At 41.1% G+C, this 24129-nt stretch overlaps 1 protein-coding gene across 2 annotated transcripts in view; it reads left to right on the top strand.

The window, feature by feature from the left end:
* cdk5rap3 (CDK5 regulatory subunit associated protein 3) overlaps positions 1 to 23263 on the top strand; it is a 29212-nt gene extending 5949 nt beyond the window's left edge. Inside the window, exons 1-14 of one of the 2 annotated variants that reach the window (XM_063003070.1) lie at positions 966 to 1052; positions 2583 to 2628; positions 3886 to 4017; positions 6706 to 6806; positions 6892 to 6940; positions 7063 to 7241; positions 9728 to 9864; positions 10167 to 10311; positions 10398 to 10496; positions 10631 to 10712; positions 11022 to 11110; positions 18911 to 19116; positions 20701 to 20872; positions 23142 to 23263. In XM_063003070.1, coding sequence (XP_062859140.1) covers positions 1047 to 1052; positions 2583 to 2628; positions 3886 to 4017; positions 6706 to 6806; positions 6892 to 6940; positions 7063 to 7241; positions 9728 to 9864; positions 10167 to 10311; positions 10398 to 10496; positions 10631 to 10712; positions 11022 to 11110; positions 18911 to 19116; positions 20701 to 20872; positions 23142 to 23207 — 1509 coding nt within the window. In that variant the 5' untranslated portion in view covers positions 966 to 1046 and the 3' untranslated portion in view covers positions 23208 to 23263. Of the gene's footprint in view, positions 1 to 965; positions 1053 to 2582; positions 2629 to 3885; positions 4018 to 6705; positions 6807 to 6891; positions 6941 to 7062; positions 7242 to 9727; positions 9865 to 10166; positions 10312 to 10397; positions 10497 to 10630; positions 10713 to 11021; positions 11111 to 18910; positions 19117 to 20700; positions 20873 to 23141 lie in introns of those variants that run through there. The other variant, XM_063003069.1, reaches the window with a different exon arrangement.
* Positions 23264 to 24129: the final 866 nt, after the last annotated feature.

The raw sequence follows: 24129 nt of genomic DNA, 5'->3' as shown, positions 1-24129 counted from the left end.
AGTTTTTCACACGACCAGACAAACCATGTCCTTAAGAACCTCTCTTAGGGTACAGGGGCACAGTCAAGCTAGAACAGGAAAGGACCTTCCCCAAACTTTTACCACAAAATTGGAAGCATATATTTTAAATTATTTTATATAACTCTTAGGGCAGTTGTAGCCTAGTGGTTAATGAACTAGGCTGTTATTATTATTTATCATTTGCACCTATATAGTTATACAGTAGTTACAGTTGTATAGTTATCTATTTACACATCTTGTATCATTATTACTGTTATTATTATAATATACACCTAACTAATCACATTTTATTTATATGCTTATTATTATTTTGTATTATTTGTATTGTTTATTATTATTATGTATATAGTACTATGCACATAGATATAATTCCATATATGTAAATAGCTATAGTTATTATATATTACTCATAGATATGTAACTTTACTAATATTCTCTGCCAGGTTGCCACGGTTGGGCCCTTGAGCAAGGCCCTTAACCCTTGATTGTGACAGAATTGTGACAGTATACTGTCACAGTACTACAGTTGCTTTGAATAAAAGCGTCTGCTAAATGCCCTAAATGTAAATGAAATCTTAGCAATTAGTGTGGTTAAAAGAACTAAATAATTAGGCCATATCATGTAAATTATTAAGTAATTCTATTCCGCTTGGACTCGTTTAGGGGATCGGGTCCAAGACAGCTATCTAATCGGCTGATCCCTGGATTCGGCTCTTCTTGTTGAACTTTCCAGTCAGTGATTTTTTTTTTTCGTTTCGTCGAGGTCTTTTATTTTGGTGACTCGAAGAACCGATTCCCTGTAGCTCATACCTGTGGTTCGCGGTAGAGTCGTCGGCTCAATTCCATTGTTGTTATTGGTTGATCTAGATGGCGACGGCTGACCCCGGCACGATGTGATTGGTTAGTTATACAAGTACGTGTCAATGGCTGTGTAAATGAAACGCTGCATGATGGATAGAATGGTGAACATGTAGTATGTTAACATCAGTCTGGAAAAGTGAAAATATCAGAACATTAAGGATAAAATGGAGGTAAAGTGATATAAAGTAAAGTTAATATTGTGCTGGTATAACTACAGCGTTTTACTGCTTTATTATCCAGATGCTTAGCTGTTTGCTAACGGTGGCTAATGTGGCTAACTGTTTGTGTGTTGGTTTTTCCTGTATTAGTTCTTAACTACACATGACACATTGATTATTTCACATTTACACACATCTACAGCTGTAACAGTGCACTGATACATTTCTGAAATGTACAATAATGTACATAATAAGTGTTTACGTTGTTACGGTTTGAGTTTAACTTGTTAATGCAGCCAGCTGTCAAAATTAAAGTTGTGTATTTACTGGCTATGAATGTATTTGTTTAAGCAGGTTATGGTTAAACAACTTGTTATTAAATACATTAAATCTATCTATCTATCTATCTATCTATCTATCTATCTATCTATCTATCTATCTATATAGATATAGATATAGATAGATAGATAGATAGATAGATATTTATATAATGTATATATTACTACATACACCGATTAGGCATAACATTATGACCACATGGCCACCTCCTTGTTTTATCATTTTATCAGCTCCACTTACCCTATAGAAGCACTTTGTAGTTCTACAGTTACTGACTGTAGTCCATCTGTTTCTCTACATACCTTTTTAGCCCGCTTTCATGCTGTTCTTCAATAGTCAGGACTCTCCCAAGACCACTACAGAGCAGGTATTATTTGGTTGGTGGATCATTCTCAGCACTACACTGACACAGTGGTGGTGTGTTAGTGTGTGTTGTGCTGGTAGGAGTGGATAAGACACAGCAATGCTGATGGAGTTTTTAAACACCTCACTGTAACTGCTGGACTGAGAATAGTCCACCAACCAAAAATATATCCAGCCAACAGTGCCTTGTGGGCAGCGTCCTGATGAAGGTCTAGAAGATGACCAACTCAAACAGCAGCAATAGATATGCGATCGTCTCTGACTTTACATCCACAAGGTGGACCAACTAGGTAGGAGTGTCTAATAGAGTGGACAGTGAGTGGACAGCAGCGCTGCTGTGTCTGATCCACTCATACCAGCACAACACACACTAACACACCACCACCACGTCATTGTCACTGCCGTGCTGAGAATCATCCACCACCTGCTCTGTATTGGTCCTGTGGGGGTCCTGACCATTGATGAACAGGGTGAAAGTGGGCTAAAAAGGTATGTAGAGAAACAGATGGACTGCAGTCAGTAATTGTAGAACTACAAAGTGCTTCTATATGGTAAGTGGAGCTGATAAAATGGACAGTGAGTGTAGAAACAAGGAGGTGGTTTTAATGTTACGGCTGATCTGTGTATATAATATATATGGAGAACAAACAGGACAAGTCACAGTTGCAACAGTATTATAGTATTCATTTGTGTTACAGACCTATATAGTTAATGTGTAACGTAATAATAAAATGTAGTTGTTTGGAATACTGTTTTATTAATACAGGTTTTAAAATTACTTCATCAATTAACACTCAATTCTGTATCAACATTAAATTTAACACTTATTATTATTTACAGAATATTCAGAATCTTCCAATTGACATTCAAACCAGCAAACTTTCTGGTAAGTCCTTTATTATTTATTTGTCCTGTCCTTTTTTACTGCTTTTTTACTGGCTGGTATACACACCTGTGTGTGTATGTATATATATATTTCAGAAACAAATTACATCACTTTTCCACACAGTCACCTTCCCGATGCATTTTTCCCAGTGTCGTAACAACTTTTTAGTGCCATCAGCAAAAAATGTTTTTGGCTGAGTGAGTAGCCACTGATTTATCACTGCTTTTACATCATCATCACATGAAAATGTTCTTCTCCTTAAAGCTTCTTTGAGCATCCAAAAAGGTGGAAAGATGGCACTAAATCCGGACTATAAGCTCTCGCTCAGTCTCTCAGACACGACCCATTAGTACTCATCCTGTCCTTCGTTTCCAATGAAAATATAAAATTGCGGAAACTTTTTAAAGATCCCTTGATAATATGTGTGTATGATTGATTGATAGCTCAAAGCTCGACCCACTAGGCTATCACTGTCTTTCTCTTTTATTTATTTATGAAAAAAATCAAAGATGACGTCAAATCCTGGCAGGGGATCAAAGCTCAAGCTGCCATTGATTTAATTTGGACCAGACTAAACACTATCTACCAAACATAAATATGATTTATATATTATATATTTTTATTTTATTTTATTATATTTATATAATATATACTGTATATATATTTATATTTATTTTATTTACTGAATTTCTTCTATCCAAAAATAACAGTTAACAATACCTCTTCTATCATCACTGTAGTTTCATATAGTCAATATTCAAACATCTCTGGTGTACATCTCTGTGTGAGTAAGCTAACACGGCCTCTGACATGATTGCTTGGGTGGTGGACTATTCATCATATAGCAGTGAAAACACTCATGTGCCACAGATTACCATCTCAGTGAAAATGATGAAGCACAAATGATCCCAAATCATATCAGGTCGTAGTTGTCCCTGTTACTGAGGGTGGCTGATCATTTGCATTTACAAAAAAGCCTTAGTAACTGTATACATACAAATTCAGTTACTGGTTCGAGCTTTGAACTATTACTTTACTGGCTAAGGGTTTGAATTCTGGCTCCTTCGAGCGGCCACTGTTGGGCAAGGTGCCCTGAGCCAAACAAGCTAGGCTATGTACATAAAAAATTAATTGTACTTCACACATGTATATGTATAAAAGGCAGTAAAGTTATTCTTTTTAATCTTATTATTGATAGGCAAATAATTGTGTTAACAACTTGTTTATGCTTTGTTTACTTATGATGCACTCTCTCAGACTGGCTGGTGGACAGAAGACACTGCTCTCTAAAATGGCAGAGCGCAGTGATGGCCATAAGGGAGAAGATTAACGCTGCTCTCCAAGACATGCCGGAGAATGAGGAGATTAAACAGCTACTAAAGGGCTCATGTAAGTACATTTTATGACTGGAGTACTCACATAAGTGATTTACCTGAGATAGATACTTTGTACACCGATCAGACATAGCATTAAAACCACCTCCTGGTTTCTACACTCACTTTTTATCAGCTCCACCAACCATATACAGTGTATCACAAAAGTGAGGACACCCCTCACATTTCTGCAAATATTTCATTATATCTTTTCATGGGACAACACTATAGACATGAAACTTGGATATAACTTAGAGTAGTCAGTGTACAGCTTGTATAGCAGTGTAGATTTACTGTCTTCTGAAAATAACTCAACACACAGCCATTAATGTCTAAATAGCTGGCAACATAAGTGAGTACACCCCACAGTGAACATGTCCAAATTGTGCCCAAATGTGTCGTTGTCCCTCCCTGGTGTCATGTGTCAAGGTCCCAGGTGTAAATGGGGAGCAGGGCTGTTAAATTTGGTGTTTTGGGTACAATTCTCTCATACTGGCCACTGGATATTCAACATGGCACCTCATGGCAAAGAACTCTCTGTGGATGTGAGAAATAGAATTGTTGCTCTCCACAAAGATGGCCTGGGCTATAAGAAGATTGCTAACACCCTGAAACTGAGCTACAGCATGGTGGCCAAGGTCATACAGCGGTTTTCCAGGACAGGTTCCACTCGGAACAGGCTTCGCCAGGGTCGACCAAAGAAGTTGAGTCCACGTGTTCGGCGTCATATCCAGAGGTTGGCTTTAAAAAATAGACACATGAGTGCTGCCAGCATTGCTGCAGAGGTTGAAGACGTGGGAGGTCAGCCTGTCAGTGCTCAGACCATACGCCGCACACTGCATCAACTCGGTCTGCATGGTCGTCATCCCAGAAGGAAGCTGACGCACAAGAAAGCCAGCAAACAGTTTGCTGAAGACAAGCAGTCCAAGAACATGGATTACTGGAATGCCCTGTGGTCTGACGAGACCAAGATAAACTTGTTTGGCTCAGATGGTGTCCAGCATGTGTGGCGGCGCCCTGGTGAGAAGTACCAAGACAACTGTATCTTGCCTACAGTCAAGCATGGTGGTGGTAGCATCATGGTCTTGGGCTGCATGAGTGTTGCTGGCACTGGGGAGCTGCAGTTCATTGAGGGAAACATGAATTCCAACATGTACTGTGACATTCTGAAACAGAGCATGATCCCCTCCCTTCGAAAACTGTTTTCCAACAGGATAACGACCCCAAACATAACCTCCAAGATGACAACTGCCTTGCTGAAGAAGCTGAAGGTAAAGGTGATGGACTAAACCCAATTGAGCACCTGTGGGGCATCCTCAAGTGGAAGGTGGAGGAGTTCAAGGTGTCTAACATCCACCAGCTCCGTGATGTCATCATGGAGGAGTGGAAGAGGATTCCAGTAGCAACCTGTGCAGCTCTGGTGAATTCCATGCCCAGGAGGGTTAAGGCAGTGCTGGATAATAATGGTGGTCACACAAAATATTGACACTTTGGGCACAATTTGGACATGTTCACTGTGGGGTGTACTCACTTATGTTGCCAGCCATTTAGACATTAATGGCTGTGTGTTGAGTTATTTTCAGAAGACAGTAAATCTACACTGCTATACAAGCTGTACACTGACTACTCTTAAGTTATATCCAAGTGTTATTTCTACATAGTATTGTCCCATGAAAAGATATAATAAAATATTTGCAGAAATGTGAGGGGTGTACTCACTTTTGTGATACACTGTAGAAGCACTTTGTAGTTCTACAATTACTGACTGTAGTCCATCTGTTTCTCTACATACCTTTTTAGCCCGCTTTCACCCTGTTCTTCAATGGTCAGGACCACCACAGAGTAGGTATTATTTAGGTGGTGGATCATTCTCAGCAGTGCAGTGACAATGTCATGGTGGTGGTGTGTTAGTGTGTGTTGTGCTGGTATGAGTGGATCAGACACAGCAGCACTGCTGGAGTTTTTAAATAATATGTCCACTCACCGTCCACTCTATTAGACACTCCTACCTAGTTGGTTCACCTTGTAGATGTAAAGTCAGAGACGATCGCTCATCTATTGCTGCTGTTTGAGTTGGTCATCTTCTAGACCTTCATCAGTGGTCACAGGGCACTGCCTATGGGGCGCTGTTGGCTGGATGTTTTTGGTTGGTGGACTATTCTTAGTCCAGCAGTGACAGTGAGGTGTTTAAAAACTCCATCAGCATTGCTGTGTCTTATCCTCTCATACCAGCACAACACACACTAACACACCACCACCATGTCAGTGTCACTGCAGTGCTGAGAATGATCCACCACCTAAATAATACCTGCTCTGTAGTGGTCCTGTGGGGGTCCTGACCATTAAAGAACAGGGTGAAAGCAGGCTAAAAAAGCATGCAGAGAAACAGATGGACTGCAGTCAGTAATTGTAGAACTACAAAGTGCTCCTATACGGTAAGTGGAGCTGATAAAATGGACAGTGAGTGTAGAAACAAGGAGGTGGTTTTAATGTTATGCCTGATCAGTGTACAACACAAAGTGGGTTCACATGGGTTTAAAGTTTTCTTAATTTTCAGGATGAAGATGGCAGCTCTACTTGGCTGTCAGCCAGCTTGCGTGCTATTTCAGTATGCTCTTGGTTGGAAAGGAAATTTTGTTTAATTTGTGTTCCCTAACAGCTTACCACTGTCTTCAGTAATGTCTTTTGTCATGTGTTATTGCAGATATACACTATTTCCATTGTTTGAGGATAGTAGAAATACTAAAAGGAACAGAAGCCTCATCCAGAAATATATTTGGCAGATATTCATCACAAAGGATGAAGGTAATTAAATGCCTGTATGTGCATATGTGAGCGTGTTTAAAAACTCAGATATTAATTATACAAACATGTCATTTGTCATTAATAGGACTGGCAAGAAATAGTGTCCTTGTATGAGAATGACAACGCGTATTTGGGTAAGTATGCAAGTCGCAAGATGTTTTTAAAACTTTAGGTTAAACCGCTGTTGTGCATGTGGTGCATGTTGTGTTAGACATAGAACATCATTATTGTGTGACTTCTTGCTGTGTGTGTTTAGCCGAGCTGGCCAGTCTGCTATGCCGCAACGTAAGTTATGAGGGACCAGCTCTGAGGAAGCAGGTGACTAAAGCCCAGCAGCTGCAGCAGGAACTAAACAGGCGAGAGCTGGAGTGCCAGAGCGGAGCTGCAGACATGAGGGAGCGCTATTATGCAGCATCTAAGCAGTATGGCATTGCGGTAAGTAACCACTAAATTGACATTTTCTGTGAGTAACAAAGCTGCTGTACCATGTCAAAACCCAGGTAGACATCTGAAAAACTTGTGTTTTTTTTTTATAAGAAAATGAATTGTTTATTCTTAAAGGATCTGGTAAGATATGTTGATTAACCTAGTAGTAGAGTGTCAGCAATCGTTTGTTTGAGCATGTCCATATCCATGCCTCAGTTTAAAGATCAAAGTACTTTTTTTGTTTGGATTTTTCGCCTTTTCTCCCCATTTTCACAATCTAGTCCAGGGGTGTCAAACTCATTTTCACCGAGGGCCACATCAGCATTATGGTGGCCCTCAAAGGGCCGATTGTAACGTATCCTGCTGTGATTGCAGTCTGTTGTCTTTCTTGGAGGCTGAATTCTGCATTTATATTGTCCTACTTTACCACAGACACAGCCTCATAACACAAGAGACGCACCGTTTTCTCTTCCTGAAGCACAAACTTGTTTTCACTTTCATTACATTTCCTCCTTCTGCTTAATTTTCTTACTTATCTTCTTGTACATTTTAGGATCATGTGTAAATATGTGTAACATCATCTACTGGTGGGCTGTGTCACTTTGCAGGTCACAAAATCAGCCTGCATTTTGAAAGATGCAGTTTGTTTAGGATTTTACAGTGTATTTTAAGACAACTGTTCTGCCCTCACTAATAGTTTATCCCCCTTTCCCAGCTAGACAGACAGACAGACAGACAGACAGACAGACAGACAGACAGACAGACAGACAGACAGACAGACAGACAGACAGACAGACAGCTCTCTTCAGAATACAGTCAGTTTCATTTGCTTGCCAGCTGTGTGATACACTGTGTGCACCAGAATGAAGTAAAAATACAAACAATAAAAACAATAAAGAACTTAATACAGTAAAAGCACACAGCTGTAGTCAAGTGTTACATCTAGTACAATATGAGCTTTAACCAAACGTAAAATAGCGCTAATGAGTTAAAATTGTGTAAAGATACTAATTGCTATAGTAACGTAACAACAGTATTTAATTACGATAAATTTGTAACTAAAACGCTGTGATATACTCACTAAACATTTACTAACAACTGAGAATATAAACGCCACTACTTACAGACGATGCTTTGGTATTATACTGCAAGATAATTATTTGTATTTATTTATTATTGTTTACATTACTGACTACGCTACTTCGCGTTCTCTTTGCCGTAAAAGTCACATGGCTTCTTAGCGAAGGTTAAAGTTAGTTGCCATGACTACGATGTCACGGTTGTCTTTTAAAGGCGCAGGAGTCCCGGTAAATTATAAGCGCGTCTCTGTAACGACTCGAACCATCACAACAATCGTACAGTCGTTAAACCTCTCGCGGGCCACATAAAATGACGAGTTTGACACCCCTGATCTAGTCATTTCCAATTCCCGATTGCGATTCCACTGCAGCTTGCACAACCCTGACCTGTTCAAGGAGAGCCACTTCTTATTACCCGCCAGTGTTGGGTCCCCATATAGAGCTGTAATGCATATTGACAGCTACACTGGGCTCTATGTGACCTCCCTCCCATATAGGTGCCTGGACCAGTCTCTGAGATTGCATATCGTGGCGGCATGTTGGTATTTCAAATACTTCTGATCTTCTGGAATTTGTGCACAACTCTAGAATTTACATAGAAGGGTGTGAGGGTGTGAAACATCCAGTGAGCAGCAGTTCTGGAGGCGTAAATGGCATGTTGGTGAAAGGTCAGAGCAGCATGCACAGACTGATTTGACAGAAACGCTATATAAACTGAAATAACCACTTTTAACAGCTGTAGTAAGAGAAAAGCATCTCAGAATGGATAGCATGTTGAACCCTGAGGCCGATGGGCTTCAGCAGTAAATGTCCACATCAGGATTCATTTTGTCAGCCTAGAACAGAAATCTGAGGCTGCAATGGGCACAGGCACAGTGAAACTAGATGGATGTCTGCTTTGTGGTGCTGACACCCTACTGTCCAATTAAAAAACTATGTGAAAGTATTTGTGTCTTTAATAAAGTGTCTGGTCAAGCATATAATTTACAATACTTTTTGGCATCCATCCGGGGGCATCAATATTGGGCGCTTCACAAAAGGTTCTTGCCTTCGTTGTTGGCTAGACGCACTGTTCTGCTCAAATGGAAACCCACCTACATATGACAGATGGGTTAAGGAGTTGGAACTGGGGGGAACTATTTTCATAAAATATGGGGTCCTATTCTTGACTATATACTATGGATACTTAATAAGTTGCTGTTCTGAAGAATGGCCTTTTTTCCCTAGCGTTCTCTCTTTTGCATCGGGGGGAAACCATGCCTGACTGGTTTGGGTCAAAGGGAAGTGGGATAAGGGGACTGGTTGAGCTCAAGTACTCATGTTCTATACATATTTTTTTCTTCCTGAATGTATTGTTGCATCACCTTGTTGCAAGAAAGAAAGAAAATAAAATTGACATTGATCTAACTTGTTTAGGGGGTAAATGTGGCAAGAGAGTTGCAGGCTCTGGTGAAGGATTTACCCACTGTCCTGGAGGAGATGGGTAAAAAGGTTGCCTGTCTGGGGGACCCAATTGAGCTCTACGCAGCTTTCACTAAATTTGTCTGTGAGTGGTAAGTACCATTTCTTGTCTCTGCACCCTTTAATGTGTCATTTATAGTTAAATAATGTAATACTGTGTGTACGATAATAAATAGCACACCAGCTAGCCAAATGCTAAAAAAAAAACAATTCCGCTTTCATTTCTCATTGGTAGACATGATCAGGATTTTCAGCATCCAAGCTCGCACGTGCCGTTACATAGCACATTGAGGTTATCCTTAAATACATTTCATTGTCTCTGTAAGCTCGTGTGGCAGTAAGGTGCATGGCGTAATGTGAACCGTGCCAATTTACACCTGTTATATCTGTTCAGGTCTGAGCCAGTTCTGCCTGTACTGTCATATGTACAGCAAAAAGGAAACACAACAATGTATGAATGGAGGACAGGAAATGCCCCAACAGTTGTAGAAAGACCTGTAGTAGAGGAAGCACCAGCTGACAGTGTTGCGGAGGAAGCAGTAAGTTTGGAGAAAGAAATGAAAATGTTTTTTTAAATATAGTATACATATGCATGTCTGTATTTACTTAAGATCTCTTAATACAGATTGATTGGGGTGACTTAAGTGGTGGTGCTGAAGGGAATATTGGAACCACAGTTGAGGAAGGTGTGGACTGGGGCATCACTCTCGAGTCTGGCAAAGAGGTAACCCCAATGTTTAACCCCATAAAATCACTTACATGGTACCTTGCAAGTGTGTGTTTTTTGTTTTCTTTGTGCAACAGCAGTTTTAAAAGAGAGAGGCTCTAACATCTATGTTTTTTATTTGAATGTTAAAGGCAACAAGCGATGGTGGCGCTGACTGGGGAGATACTGAAACTGCCGCAGTGGAAATCGAAGTTGTTGCTGCAGGTACTGAGTGTAAGTAAAATGTAGTTTTTGTGGTACACACCCAGTTTTACAAAGTTGGGGCAGTTTAATAATGTCAATAAAACAGACAGCAATTATTTGCAAATTAATTTTGATCTGTAATGCTTGGGTGGCACACTACTGCTGGGGTGGCACACTACTGCTGGAATCCATGAATTTTCAGCAGTGCTATTTACAAATAGACATAACTGACCTGAGGGGATTACTGCTAGAAGAAGTAGATTTGCAAATTACACATCTGTAGGTGTTATTTTACTGGTGCACTTTTCCCAAGTCTAATGAGCCAGTGTGGGTTTGCAGGTCCTGAAGGTGTTGCCAGAGGAGAAGATGCCCTCTCTCTGCTGGAGAACCCAAAGACACGCAGTCAGTTTATTGATGAACTGATGGAGGTACTTTTGCTTCAGACCACCAAAAGCATTATTTATATTGATCTTTTTAGTACTGTACCCTGTAGGCCAGCTCAGTGTGTGCAGCCGAATTACTAAATTTAATAAGTAAACCTTAAAATAATTATTTAAATAACAAATAGTGAAACTATTTTGTGTTGAAATAATAAACAGTGAAACAAGTTTGTGTCAGTGGGAAGTCAGATTGCATGTTAAACTGTGCACATGTGAATCTGTGCAGATTAAAACGTATAAAGTAGGGCTATTAGCGCAATTAACACGTTAAAATTGTAATCGCGATAAAAAAAATTAATTTAGATTAAAATTTTTCATCAAACAACGTTTTATTGGGCTATGTTTGTACCACTAAATATGTGTCGAAAATATGTATAGAGATAATACGGGTCTTTTTCCAGTTTGTGGTCATGAGTTACAAATGACTCAAGCTGCTGCTGCTACATATTGTGAAATATAGGGGTCTTTTTATTGCTTTTCAAAAATTTTACATTACAGTAGACATACAGACAGTCAAACCCATACATACAAACATTGCAAAAAAATCGGGTATTTTAAATAATAATTTTTGTTTTCAAAAAGTGTGAGAAATCCTCACTAGACAAAATTACAGTTATTAATTGACGCTTCAGTATCATCTTTGGTCAGAGCCGCCTTTGTCTCGTCAGGCATCTGCGCGCACGAATACGCATTACAGGCAAAATGAGCTCAGACAACTTTATTTAAGAGGAATTTGGATGGAAAGCCCATGAACTGTACATGTCATGGGAACATTACAAACACTGGTGTTAAATGGATTGCAATGGACTGTAGACGCTTTAACATAGTTAACGATGTGGGTCCACATGACGTTATATGTGTTGCATCTAGAAATGGTTCATTGTAGTACCCTGAGCGCCTGTTTCCAGTGCCAGGGTTATGAACAGGAAAAGATCCTCACTTTTGCCGGATAATGTGAAACGACTTCATATAACTGGCTGAAAGATGGGTAGCTGTTAACAACTATATATAGGCATTGGCTGGCTTTCTAAAGATAATTTAGATTTAATAATTTTATCATAATTTAATTTTTTTTTATTGGTAAACATGTTCTTGCAATAAAAATGTTCATAACTGTTCAAATTTTGCTTAGTTATTTTTGCAGGTGATTAATCGTGATTAATTTGGTTCTTTAATCTCTATTAAAAATTGTAATTGTGTGACAGCCCTGGTATAAAGGTAAAACTTTGCTCATCCTCTTGTAAGAGCCACACTAATGTTGTTAGGAAAAGCTTTAATATACCAACTGCATCAATTATATGATTAGCATACTTACTCAGCACTGGTAATGAACTGTTTTTTACAGACTTTGTGTAAAATCTACATTTTGAATGTGGAACTGGTTCTGCTTACAGTGTTTACATTCATTTTTCTGTTCTACATTATGTTCCACGCTTGCTACATTATGCTGATTTACATTCAATAAAGCAGGAAGACTTAATATAATATAATATTAAGACATAATATAAAACTTAGTAATGTGTTATATATTTTAATGGGATGCTGTATGCTTACTAGTTAGCAAAAACTCCCCCGGCAAGTTAGCAACCCCTGGTTTGATGTTATGTTTTAAATGTCGATGCTAAAGTGCATTTGGCTTTTAAATAATGTTACACAGATCTTCTCAGTAATTAAGGGCGTATAATAAATGACCTCTTTCACTATCAAAACCCATTTAATTACTGGGTTTCTATTACCAGTAATGACACAGAATAATAACATTCACACATCCCGGCTTCACATGGCAGTGCACTACAGCAATGGATCTGGTATCATTTCATTTTAGAATGCATTACCATGTTCATCTGCATTGAAATTATACTCTGATTACTAATTAAAAATATATTTCTTATTATTGACTCATTACTGAGTACCAGCATCTTTTTTCAGAGTCATTCAGATTTGCATATGTTTCTCCTGTTAGGGATCAGGCGGTTAGTAATTAAATGTTGCCAGTTTAATATCTTAAACCATTAGTTTATAGACTGTATTAATCAGTCAGGAAGGATTGCTGGCATGGGATCTTTTTACCATTTATAAAATGAGATCTAAAAACAATTCCATCTTATATATAACCTGTAAAAACTGACAGGTTAAATACTTATCGTACAGTAGTAGATTTTGCAGTAGAAGATAATGCTAAATTATATTTTTACAGAGGTAAATTCCAGCCTACATGTTGTATACATACACTGATCAGCAATAACATTAAAACCACCTCCTTGTTTCTACACTCACTGTTTATTTTATCAGCTCCACTTACCATACAGAAGCACTTTGTAGTTCTACAATTACTGACTGTAGTCCATCTGGTTCTCTGTGTGCCTTTTTTTTACCCTGCCTTCACCCTGTTCTTCAATGGTCAGGACCCCCACAGAGCAGGTATAATTTAGGTGGTGGATTATTCTCAGCACTGCAGTGACAATGACATGGTGGTGGTGTGTTAGTGTGTGTTGTGCTGGTATGAGTGGATCAGACACAGCAGTGTTGCTGGAGTTTTTAAATACCATGTCCACTCACTGTCCACTCTATTAGACACTCCTACCTAGTTGGTCCACCTTGTAGATGTAAAGTCAGAGACGATCGCTCATCTATTGCTGCTGTTTGAGTTGGTCATCTTCTAGACCTTCATCAGTGGTCACAGGACACTGCCCACAGGGCGCTGTTGGCTGGATATATTTTTGGTTGGTGAATTATTCTCAGTTCAGCATTTCTGTGTCTTATCCGCTCATACCAGCACAACACACACTAACACCCCACCACCATGTCAGTGTCACTGCAGTGCTGAGAATGATCCAACCCAAGTAATACCTACTCTGTAGTGGTCCTGGGAGAGTCCTGACCATTTAGAATAGAATAGAATGCCTTTATTGTCATTGCACAGTGCACAACGAAATTTTTTGAGCATCTCCTTGACGGTACATGTATGTACACACAGACATATATATACACATGTATTTACAAAATAAACATATACACATCTAGATACAGAAATAAACGTGTGGTTTTAAGAACTTTCCAGAAAAGAAAAGAAGAAGAAGGTTATTGCACGGTCTCTATAAATTGCACATTATTTCCTAGGATGTAAAGTTTGATAGTTTAGTGTTTTTATGGCGGAGGGGTAAAAGCTTTTCAGGAGTCTGGAAGTACGGGCCTTGATACTCCTATAGCGCCTACCAGAGGGCAACAAGGAGAACAGGTTGCAACAAGGGTGAAATGAGTCCTTTATGATGTTTGTGGCCCGACGCAGGCATCGGGTTTTGTAAATGTTCTCTAGTGAAGGCAGCTCAGTGTTGATGGTTCTCTGAGCTGATTTGATTACCCTCTGAAGAGCCTTCTTGTCAGCCTCAGAGCAGCTGGCATACCACACCAGAATGCCATGGGTGAGTATGCTTTCCACCGTGCTGCGATAGAAGGACACCAGTAGCTGCTTGGACAGGTTGGCCTTTCTTAGTGTCCTTAAAAAGTAGAGCCGCTTCTGTGCTTTTTTCACTAGAGAGGTGGTGTTGGTGGTCCATGTGAGGTCCTGGGAGATGTGTGTGCCTAGGAATTTGAAATTAGACACTCTCTCTACTGTGTTTCCTCCGATGTCTAAGGGTGTAGGTTCCTCTCTCTGTCTCCTGAAGCTGATGACCATTTCTTTTGTTTTAGAGGTGTTGAGTGCCAGGTTGTTAATGGAGCACCATTCAAACAGTTTGAGGACTTCTTCCCTGTAGGCAGACTCATCTCCATTCTGTATTAATCCAATTACAGTGGTGTCATCTGCAAACTTGATGATTGAGTTTGTGCTGTGGGTTGGTGTACAGTCATGGGTGTAGAGGGAGTAAAGAAGAGGGCTCAGCACACAGCCCTGTGGAACTCCAGTACTCAGTGTCAGAACAGGGGAGAGATGGGCCCCCATCCTAACAGACTGTGGGCGGTTTGTTAAAAAGTCCTCAATCCACCTGCATGTGTGCTGGCTGACACCCAGGTTTAGCAGCTTGGATACCAGTCTGCTGGGAATAACTGTATTAAACGCAGAGCTGAAATCCACGAACAGCATCCTCACATATGTTCCCTGATGTTCCAGGTGAGTCAGTGCCACGTGGAGAGCAGTGTTGATGGCGTCTTCTGTTGACCTGTTGCCTTTGTAGGCAAACTGATGTTGGTCCAGGGTGGGCGGGAGTGAAGACTGTATGTGCTTCAGAACCAGTTTTTCAAAGCACTTCATCACCGTGGAGGTGAGAGCCACCGGTCTGAAGTCGTTCAGGCTGTTGATTGTGGCTTTCTTTGGAAGAGGCACAATGGTGGCAGACTTGAAACATTTAGGGACAGTGCAGTGGGACAGAGAGAGGTTGAAGATGTTTTTGAACACCTCTGCCAGTTGATATGCACAGTCCTTAAGTACCCTCCCTGAAATTCCGTCTGGGCCGGTCGCTTTCCTGGGGTTCACACTGCGGAGCACTCTCCTGACATCCTCTGTACTCACAGTAAGTGCTAGGCTGTCAGCAGTTTGCAGTGGTGCTGTCCTGTTCTCTGCTTCCTCCACTGCAACCCCCTCAAAGCGTGCAAAGAAATAATTCAGTTCCTCCACTAGTGAGTCACTGCTACTGGTGATTGTGTTTTTATTGCCTTTGTAGTTTGTGAGGTGGTGGATGCCTTCCCATGCATGCCGGGGGTTGCCATCACTGACATGGCCCTCAATCTTCAGCCTGTACGCTGCTTTTGCGTCTTTGATGGCTCTCTTCAGGTTGGACCTGGCAGTGCTGTAAAGTTCGCCATTTCCCGACCTGAAGGCTGTGTTGCGGTCCCTCAGTCGGCACTTAACCTCCCTGGTCATCCATGGCTTGTTGTTTGGAAAGCATCTGATGCGCTTGTCAACAGTGACATTATCCACACAAGACTGTATGTAAAACAGGACAGTGGATGTATATTCCTCTATGTTTTCTTGTGCAAATAGGTCCCAGTGAGTGCGCTCAAAACAGTCCTGGAGTTGAATGGAAGCTCCTTCTGGCCAGATCTTGATGGTTTTCACAGAAGGCTCTGTTCTGCTGATGATGGGTCTGTATGCAGGTGTGAGAAAGAGTGATAGGTGATCAGACGTGCTTAGGTGGGGGAGGGTGGAGACTTTATATCCCTCCTTGATGTTACTGTAAACATGGTCCAATGTATTTCTGCCCCTGGTGGCGCATGTCACATATTGGTAGAATTTGGGAAGGACAGTTTTCAAATTAGCTTGATTGAAGTCTCCTGCTATGATGAAAATTCCTTCAGGGTGAGCAGACTGCAGTGTGTTGATCGTTGTAAGCAGTGTACTTAATGCTATCTTGGTGTTAGCATTTGGAGGAATATACACAGCAATGACAATGACGATGGTGAACTCTCGCGGCAGATAAAAGGGTCGGCATTTTGCTGTAATGTACTCTAAATCAGGCGAGCAAAGCTTCTCTATGATGGTAACATTCGTGCACCACCGATTAGAGTAAATACACAGCCCTCCCCCTCTGCTCTTACCGGAGGTTTTATTCCTGTCGCTCCGGTGAGCTGTGCGACCCGCTAGTGTGATAGCTTCGTCGGGAATCTTGGAGTGAAGCCAGGTCTCAGTTATTATCATTAGCGAGCAGTCCTGCACAGATTTCTGAGCTGCAATCGTAAGTTCCAATTCTCCCATTTTGTTGCTGAGCGATCTTGCGTTGGTTATGTATAGGCTGGGAAGCGCAGGCTTGTGAGGAGCCTTCTTTAGTCTGTTTTTTATTCCAGCCCTGCAACCTCGCTTCTGTTTCCTCTCTCTACGCCGCTTGCGTCTGCGTCCCGGTATGGTGATCCATGGAGATCCCGCTGGACGCACGATCTCTTCTGGGATGTTTTCATGTTGGTAGTTCCTGATAAAATCCAACTCTTTACATAAATTCCCGATCTTTAATAGATCCTGTCGTTTATAAGTTGAGTTCGTGAGTGTTCTAATCATGCCGGAAAACAAGTAGACTAACAAAAACAAACAAAACAAAGTACCGTTCAGGAGAGCAAAAGCCGCTGCGTCCGTGCGCGCCGCCATCCACTATCCACTAATTTAATAGATAATGTGTATAGAAACAAGGAGGTGGTTTTAATGTTATGGCTAATCGGTGTATATTATCGAGCTTAACTTGGCACAGTTATAATCAATACATACAGGGGTTGGACAAAATAACTGAAACACCTGGTTTTAGACCACAATAATTTATTAGTATGGTGTAGGGCCTCCTTTTGCGGCCAATACAGCGTCAATTCGTCTTGGAAATGACATATACAAGTCCTGCACAGTGGTCAGAGGGATTTTAAGCCATTCTTCTTGCAGGATAGTGGCCAGGTCACTACGTGATGCTGGTGGAGAAAAACGTTTCCTGACTCGCTTCTCCAAAACACCCCAAAGTGGCTCAATAATATTTAGATCTGGTGACTGTGCAGGCCATGGGAGATGTTCAACTTCACTTTCATGTTCATCAAACCAATCTTTCACCAGTCTTGCTGTGTGTATTGGTGCATTGTCATCCTGATACACGGCACCGCCATTGGATGCACATGGTCCTCCAGAATGGTTCGGTAGTCCTTGGCAGTGACGCGCCCATCTAGCACAAGTATTGGGCCAAGGGAATGCCATGATATGGCAGCCCAAACCATCACTGATCCACCCCCATGCTTCACTCTGGGCATGCAACAGTCTGGGTGGTACGCTTCTTTGGGGCTTCTCCACACCGTAACTCTCCCGGATGTGGGGAAAACAGTAAAGGTGGACTCATCAGAGAACAATACATGTTTCACATTGTCCACAGCCCAAGATTTGCGCTCCTTGCACCATTGAAACCGACGTTTGGCATTGGCACGAGTGACCAAAGGTTTGGCTATAGCAGCCCGGCCGTGTATATTGACCCTGTGGAGCTCCCGACGGACAGTTCTGGTGGAAACAGGAGAGTTGAGGTGCACATTTAATTCTGCCGTGATTTGGGCAGCCGTGGTTTTATGTTTTTTGGATACAATCCGGGTTAGCACCCGAACATCCCTTTCAGACAGCTTCCTCTTGTGTCCACAGTTAATCCTGTTGGATGTTGTTTGTCCTTCTTGGTGGTATGCTGACATTACCCTGGATACCGTGGCTCTTGACACATCACAAAGACTTGCTGTCTTGGTCACAGATGCGCCAGCAAGACGTGCACCAACAATTTGTCCTCTTTTGAACTCTGGTATGTCACCCATAATGTTGTGTGCATTGCAATATTTTGAGCAAAACTGTGCTCTTACCCTGCTAATTGAACCTTCACACTCTGCTCTTACTGGTGCAATGTGCAATTAATGAAGATTGGCCACCAGACTGGTCCAATTTAGCCATGAAACCTCCCACACTAAAATGACAGGTGTTTCAGTTATTTTGTCCAACCCCTGTATGTAACATTATTAAACAAACACAAAGCATTTTCCCATTTAAAAAACCTCACCTATCTAATCAGTTGATGAAGGTTCCACATGTTGCCTCTCTTCTGTGTTAATACGTCCAATGCACATCTCAAGATTACTCCAACCCAATAATGTATGAGTTTTGTTCTACAACCAATATTATTTACCCAGCAGTTTTACCAGGTCCCTACCAGGTTGCTGTTAGGTTACTAACTTTTAAACATAAAAGTAACACATAGAAAACTATGGACGTTTCTAAACAGCTTGTCATCTATAACAGTAACTAGATCCTATCAGAAATGTTCTCACTTCTGTGACTGCTTGTCCCTTTGTGCCCAGTTGGAGGTGTTCCTGTGCCAGAGACTGAGTGAGATGCGTGAAGAAGTTGATATGGTGTCCATGAGCCAGTTTCAGTTGGCTCCTTCAATCATCCAGGCCCAAACGCCAGAGCGTGTACAGACCATGCTGAGGGATGTGCGCCACCTCCTGGAGAAACTGACTTCACTACGCATGCAGCATCTGTTCATGATTCAAGCGTCACCACGGTGAGCCCCTTACACTGTAACAGGTGTCTTTCATAGACAGACCTTAACTGTCTGTAATCCTATTGATATTGCTTAGAGTAGATGTGAGTATGTTTACATGTACATTGCTAGTAAAAAGCTTGGACACAAGCAGTCATAGAGGTAATATAATATTTAATTTTTTACCATGTGGAATAATTAAGACATCAGAAGTATGAAACGACCATGCAATGACCTTAAAAACAATCTTGGAATTTACTGTCAATTTAATAGTAACATATTGCCTTGATAACAGCTTTGCAAACCCCTGGCATTCCTTTTTGTACTGTGTCCAAACTATTTAATGTTTCTTGGTCACATCATTATTTAATCTGGTCACACGGGCGGCATGGTGGCAAAGTGGGTAGCACTGTCGCCTCACAGCAAGAAGGTCCTGGGTTCGATCCCCAGTGTCCTTTCTGTGTGGAGTTTGCATGTTCTCCACGTATCCGCGTGGGTTTCCTCCGGGTGCCCCTGTTTCCTCCCAGAGTCCAAAAACATGCAAGTGAGGTGAATTGGAGATACAAAATTGTCCATGACTGTGTTTGATATAACCTTGTGAACTGATGAACCTTGTGTAATGAGTAACTACCGTGTCCTGTCATGAATGTAACCAAAAGTGTAAAAACATTACGTTAAAATACTAACAAACAAACAAATCTGGTCACACATAACTGACTAAAATAGGCAAACATACGTAGTCCACAAAAATGCCTATCACATGCTATATTTACACATGTAAAGTGGTGAATCGAAAGCATGTTTTTTTTAATCATTGACTTAAAATTAAATGTAAATGTTGTCCATAATATACTGTTTGCAGTGGTATTAATTAGTTTTTCATCTGTCTCCCAATCTAGTCATTTCCGGTTCCCAATTGCAAATCTACAACCCTGGTCTTTTCAGTGAAAGTCTGATCACCACACGCCCCTTCCAACACATGTCCAATCTGCAGCCACTTCTTATCACCGGACAGTGTTGGGTTTCCACACAGAGCCATATCGCTTGCAGAGAGCCAAGCTAAGATCCATGAGACAAAACCCCACTTGTGCAAATGCCCAGACCAGTCCCAGTGATTGCACATCGCTGTGGGAAAAGACCCTGTCTGACCCTCCCTCCCTCAAATACAGCCAGTTGTGTTTGTGTGGATGCTTGGCCAGGTCGTTGTCTCTACTGAGATTCAAACTCACAAGTTTGAACACACTGCAGTGGTGCACTAGCTCAAGCACCTTGTCAACTGTGCTTCTAATAAACCAAGAAGAATACATACGGTGCATAGATATAAAGGTCCAAAAATAATAGTTATATATTTATTATATTTATATTTTTTGCATTTAGCAGACGCTTTTTATCCAAATACTGTGACCGTATACTGTCTAAGCAAGTAAGGGTTAAGGGCCTTGCTCAAGGGCCCAACAATGGCAACCTGGCAGTGGTGGGGTTTGAACCAGTGACCTTTTTGATTACTAGTCTAGTACCTTAACCGCTAGGCTACAACTGACAAGTTATGATAAAGTGAAATCCCAGTTTGGTCCACAGCTCCTAACCCTAAACCCTGTGTTGCAGCTATGTAGAGCGAGTATCTGACATGCTGAGACAGAAGCTGAAGCAAGCTGATATTTTGCTGTTAAAGCGAACCTCTCTGGCAGAGCGGAGGCAGGAGGCTCTGGAAGAGCAGGCGAAGCTGGAGCCTCGCATTGATGTGTTGACAAGCCAAACTAAGGAGCTACAAAAACTGGTAACAATTATCCAATACGATTATGGTTTCTGCTTTTATGATAGTCATTTTAGTTTCCCAAGTACAGTGGACCCTTGACTTATGAATTTAATTGGTTCCGAAGGGCTGTTCTTAAGTCAAAATGTTTGTTAGTTAAACCTACTTTTCCATAAGAAATAATGTAAATAAAATTAATCCGTGCCAGACCTCCCAAACCACCCCCTTACCTAACCTTTCTAATGTCTTAAATGGTCTTTTTTGTTATAAATATGTGTATATTTAAATTATAGAATAGATAATACTGTAATAAATAATAATAAACAACAATACACAGTAGTACTGTATTTTACAATAAAAACACATCACATTTCAGTACAGTACGTGTGCATACTACATTGTACATAATACATTTCCTTCTTTTTTTATAAAAATGTATCTACCAGAAACAACAACTCACATATTTCTCTATTATTTTTTTCTTTATTTCAGTAGTGTTGTATTTTGTAGGTGTAATTGCACGAAAGAAAGCATACTTTACTCAGCCGACTTCCTTCTTCTCTCTCACTCACTGTCCCCTCTGTCTGATACACAGTGACAGCTACTGGCAGGAGTAATTATACAGCAACAAATGTAATAGATTTGTTCATTTTCTCACCACTAAGCTTTCTCTGCACCTTATTTGGGGCCATTTTAATACTGAATTTTACAAAATATAAAGACAACACCGAAAAACACCGTCTGAATGTTCGCTCACTGTGTATGTGTATATATATATATATATATATATATATATATATATATATATACAGGGGTTGGACAAAATAACTGAAACACCTGGTTTTAGACCACAATAATTTATTAGTATGGTGTAGGGCCTCCTTTTGCGGCCAATACAGCGTCAATTCGTCTTGGAAATGACATATACAAGTCCTGCACAGTGGTCAGAGGGATTTTAAGCCATTCTTCTTGCAGGATAGTGGTCAGGTCACTACGTGATGCTGGTGGAGGAAAACGTTTCCTGACTCGCTTCTCCAAAACACCCCAAAGTGGCTCAATAATATTTAGATCTGGTGACTGTGCAGGCCATGGGAGATGTTCAACTTCACTTTCATGTTCATCAAACCAATCTTTCACCAGTCTTGCTGTGTGTATTGGTGCATTGTCATCCTGATACACGGCACCGCCATTGGATGCACATGGTCCTCCAGAATGGTTCGGTAGTCCTTGGCAGTGACGCGCCCATCTAGCACAAGTATTGGGCCAAGGGAATGCCATGATATGGCAGCCCAAACCATCACTGATCCACCCCCATGCTTCACTCTGGGCATGCAACAGTCTGGGTGGTACGCTTCTTTGGGGCTTCTCCACACCGTAACTCTCCCGGATGTGGGGAAAACAGTAAAGGTGGACTCATCAGAGAACAATACATGTTTCACATTGTCCACAGCCCAAGATTTGCGCTCCTTGCACCATTGAAACCGACGTTTGGCATTGGCACGAGTGACCAAAGGTTTGGCTATAGCAGCCCGGCCGTGTATATTGACCCTGTGGAGCTCCCGACGGACAGTTCTGGTGGAAACAGGAGAGTTGAGGTGCCCATTTAATTCTGCCGTGATTTGGGCAGCCGTGGTTTTATGTTTTTTGGATACAATCTGGATTAGCACCCGAACATCCCTTTCAGACAGCTTCCTCTTGCGTCCACAGTTAATCCTGTTGGATGTGGTTTGTCCTTCTTGGTGGTATGCTGACATTACCCTGGATACCGTGGCTCTTGATACATCACAAAGACTTGCTGTCTTGGTCACAGATGCGCCAGCAAGACGTGCACCAACAATTTGTCCTCTTTTGAACTCTGGTATGTCACCCATAATGTTGTGTGCATTGCAATATTTTGAGCAAAACTGTGCTCTTACCCTGCTAATTGAACCTTCACACTCTGCTCTTACTGGTGCAATGTGCAATTAATGAAGATTGGCCACCAGACTGGTCCAATTTATCCATGAAACCTCCCACACTAAAATGACAGGTGTTTCAGTTATTTTGTCCAACCCCTGTATATATACGTATATATAGAGAGAGAGAGAAGCTCTGAGTCAACTTGTTCGTGACGTCACGTGTTTCGTGAATTTCGGTTCGTAATCGGAAATTTGTTCATACGTTAAGTTGAAACAGATCATTCGTAACCCAAAATGTTCGTATGGTAAACCATTCATAACTCAAGGGTCCACTGTAGATTGTTCTTCATTTCTGACAAGGTCAAGTAAATGTTTTATCTTTCCTTTTTGTACAGATTGAAGCTGACATCTCAAAACGGTACAACAAACGGCCAGTCAACCTTATGGGGGTTCATGTGTGACCTGCTCAATCCACAAATACATTTCATAAATAAAGATTTCATTTCATATTTAATAATGTGTACAGCTTTTATGTCTAAATAGCTTTTATAATTTTATATGAATTTTTATTATTTATCAGGGTCATTGAGCTTTAGTACAGTTTTGTACTAATTCAGAGAGTACCTAAGATTTTTAAAAAAAGTAATATTATAACAAGTGATCAGTTCTATTTTATGTACTCTTTAACAGTGTTGGACGATCAACATTTAAACCAATACAAACCTAAGCAAATAAATCCTGTATACCTGCCTGTTTAATTTGTGTTGGAATGCAGTTAAAATAAAGAAGCCCGCTCCCTTCTGTTGCTGACTGGTGGTCCAGCTATACAATTTCAGATGACAGTAAAAATTGATGAATCTTATTGTCCCTATAAATAGATGGGCTTTGGTATCGCAAACTTTAATCTTAAATCCAATTACCCTGGTAGCGTTACGCTTCACCTCTACCGATACAACCCTCCACTTCTGACTGTGGAGCTTCGCAACTGACACACGCCCCCCCTGGCACATGAGCAGTACCGACTGCATCTTTTCACCTGCATGAGGTGAGTTCATATGCGGATCAGCTTTGTGCACAGAGAGCCACACCCTGATCAGCATTATTCCCCTACTCTGCGCAGGTGCCATCAACTCCTCGGTTCGAAACTCTGTGTCGGTTGGGCACCATTTGGCAGGCATAGTTAGCAGTGCCTGCAGCAGATACTAATTGGCCACCGTATCTGCAGGGTGGGGACCGGACTATGTGTGGGTGGGTGGGTCTTCATACGCTGTGTAATGACCCTGATTGGTGGAAGAGACGTCAGTGCAGAGTGCATGGGCGAGAAGAGGAGGGCTGTACACGTGTCGGAAAAGGCGTGTACAGCGATGTGCTCTCCTCGGATGC

Source organism: Trichomycterus rosablanca, chromosome 10 (assembly GCF_030014385.1).
Source record: "Trichomycterus rosablanca isolate fTriRos1 chromosome 10, fTriRos1.hap1, whole genome shotgun sequence".
NCBI classification, from domain to species: domain Eukaryota; kingdom Metazoa; phylum Chordata; class Actinopteri; order Siluriformes; family Trichomycteridae; genus Trichomycterus; species Trichomycterus rosablanca.
Note: the sequence above shows the minus strand (reverse complement) of the source record. Positions and strands in the feature narration are given on the sequence as shown.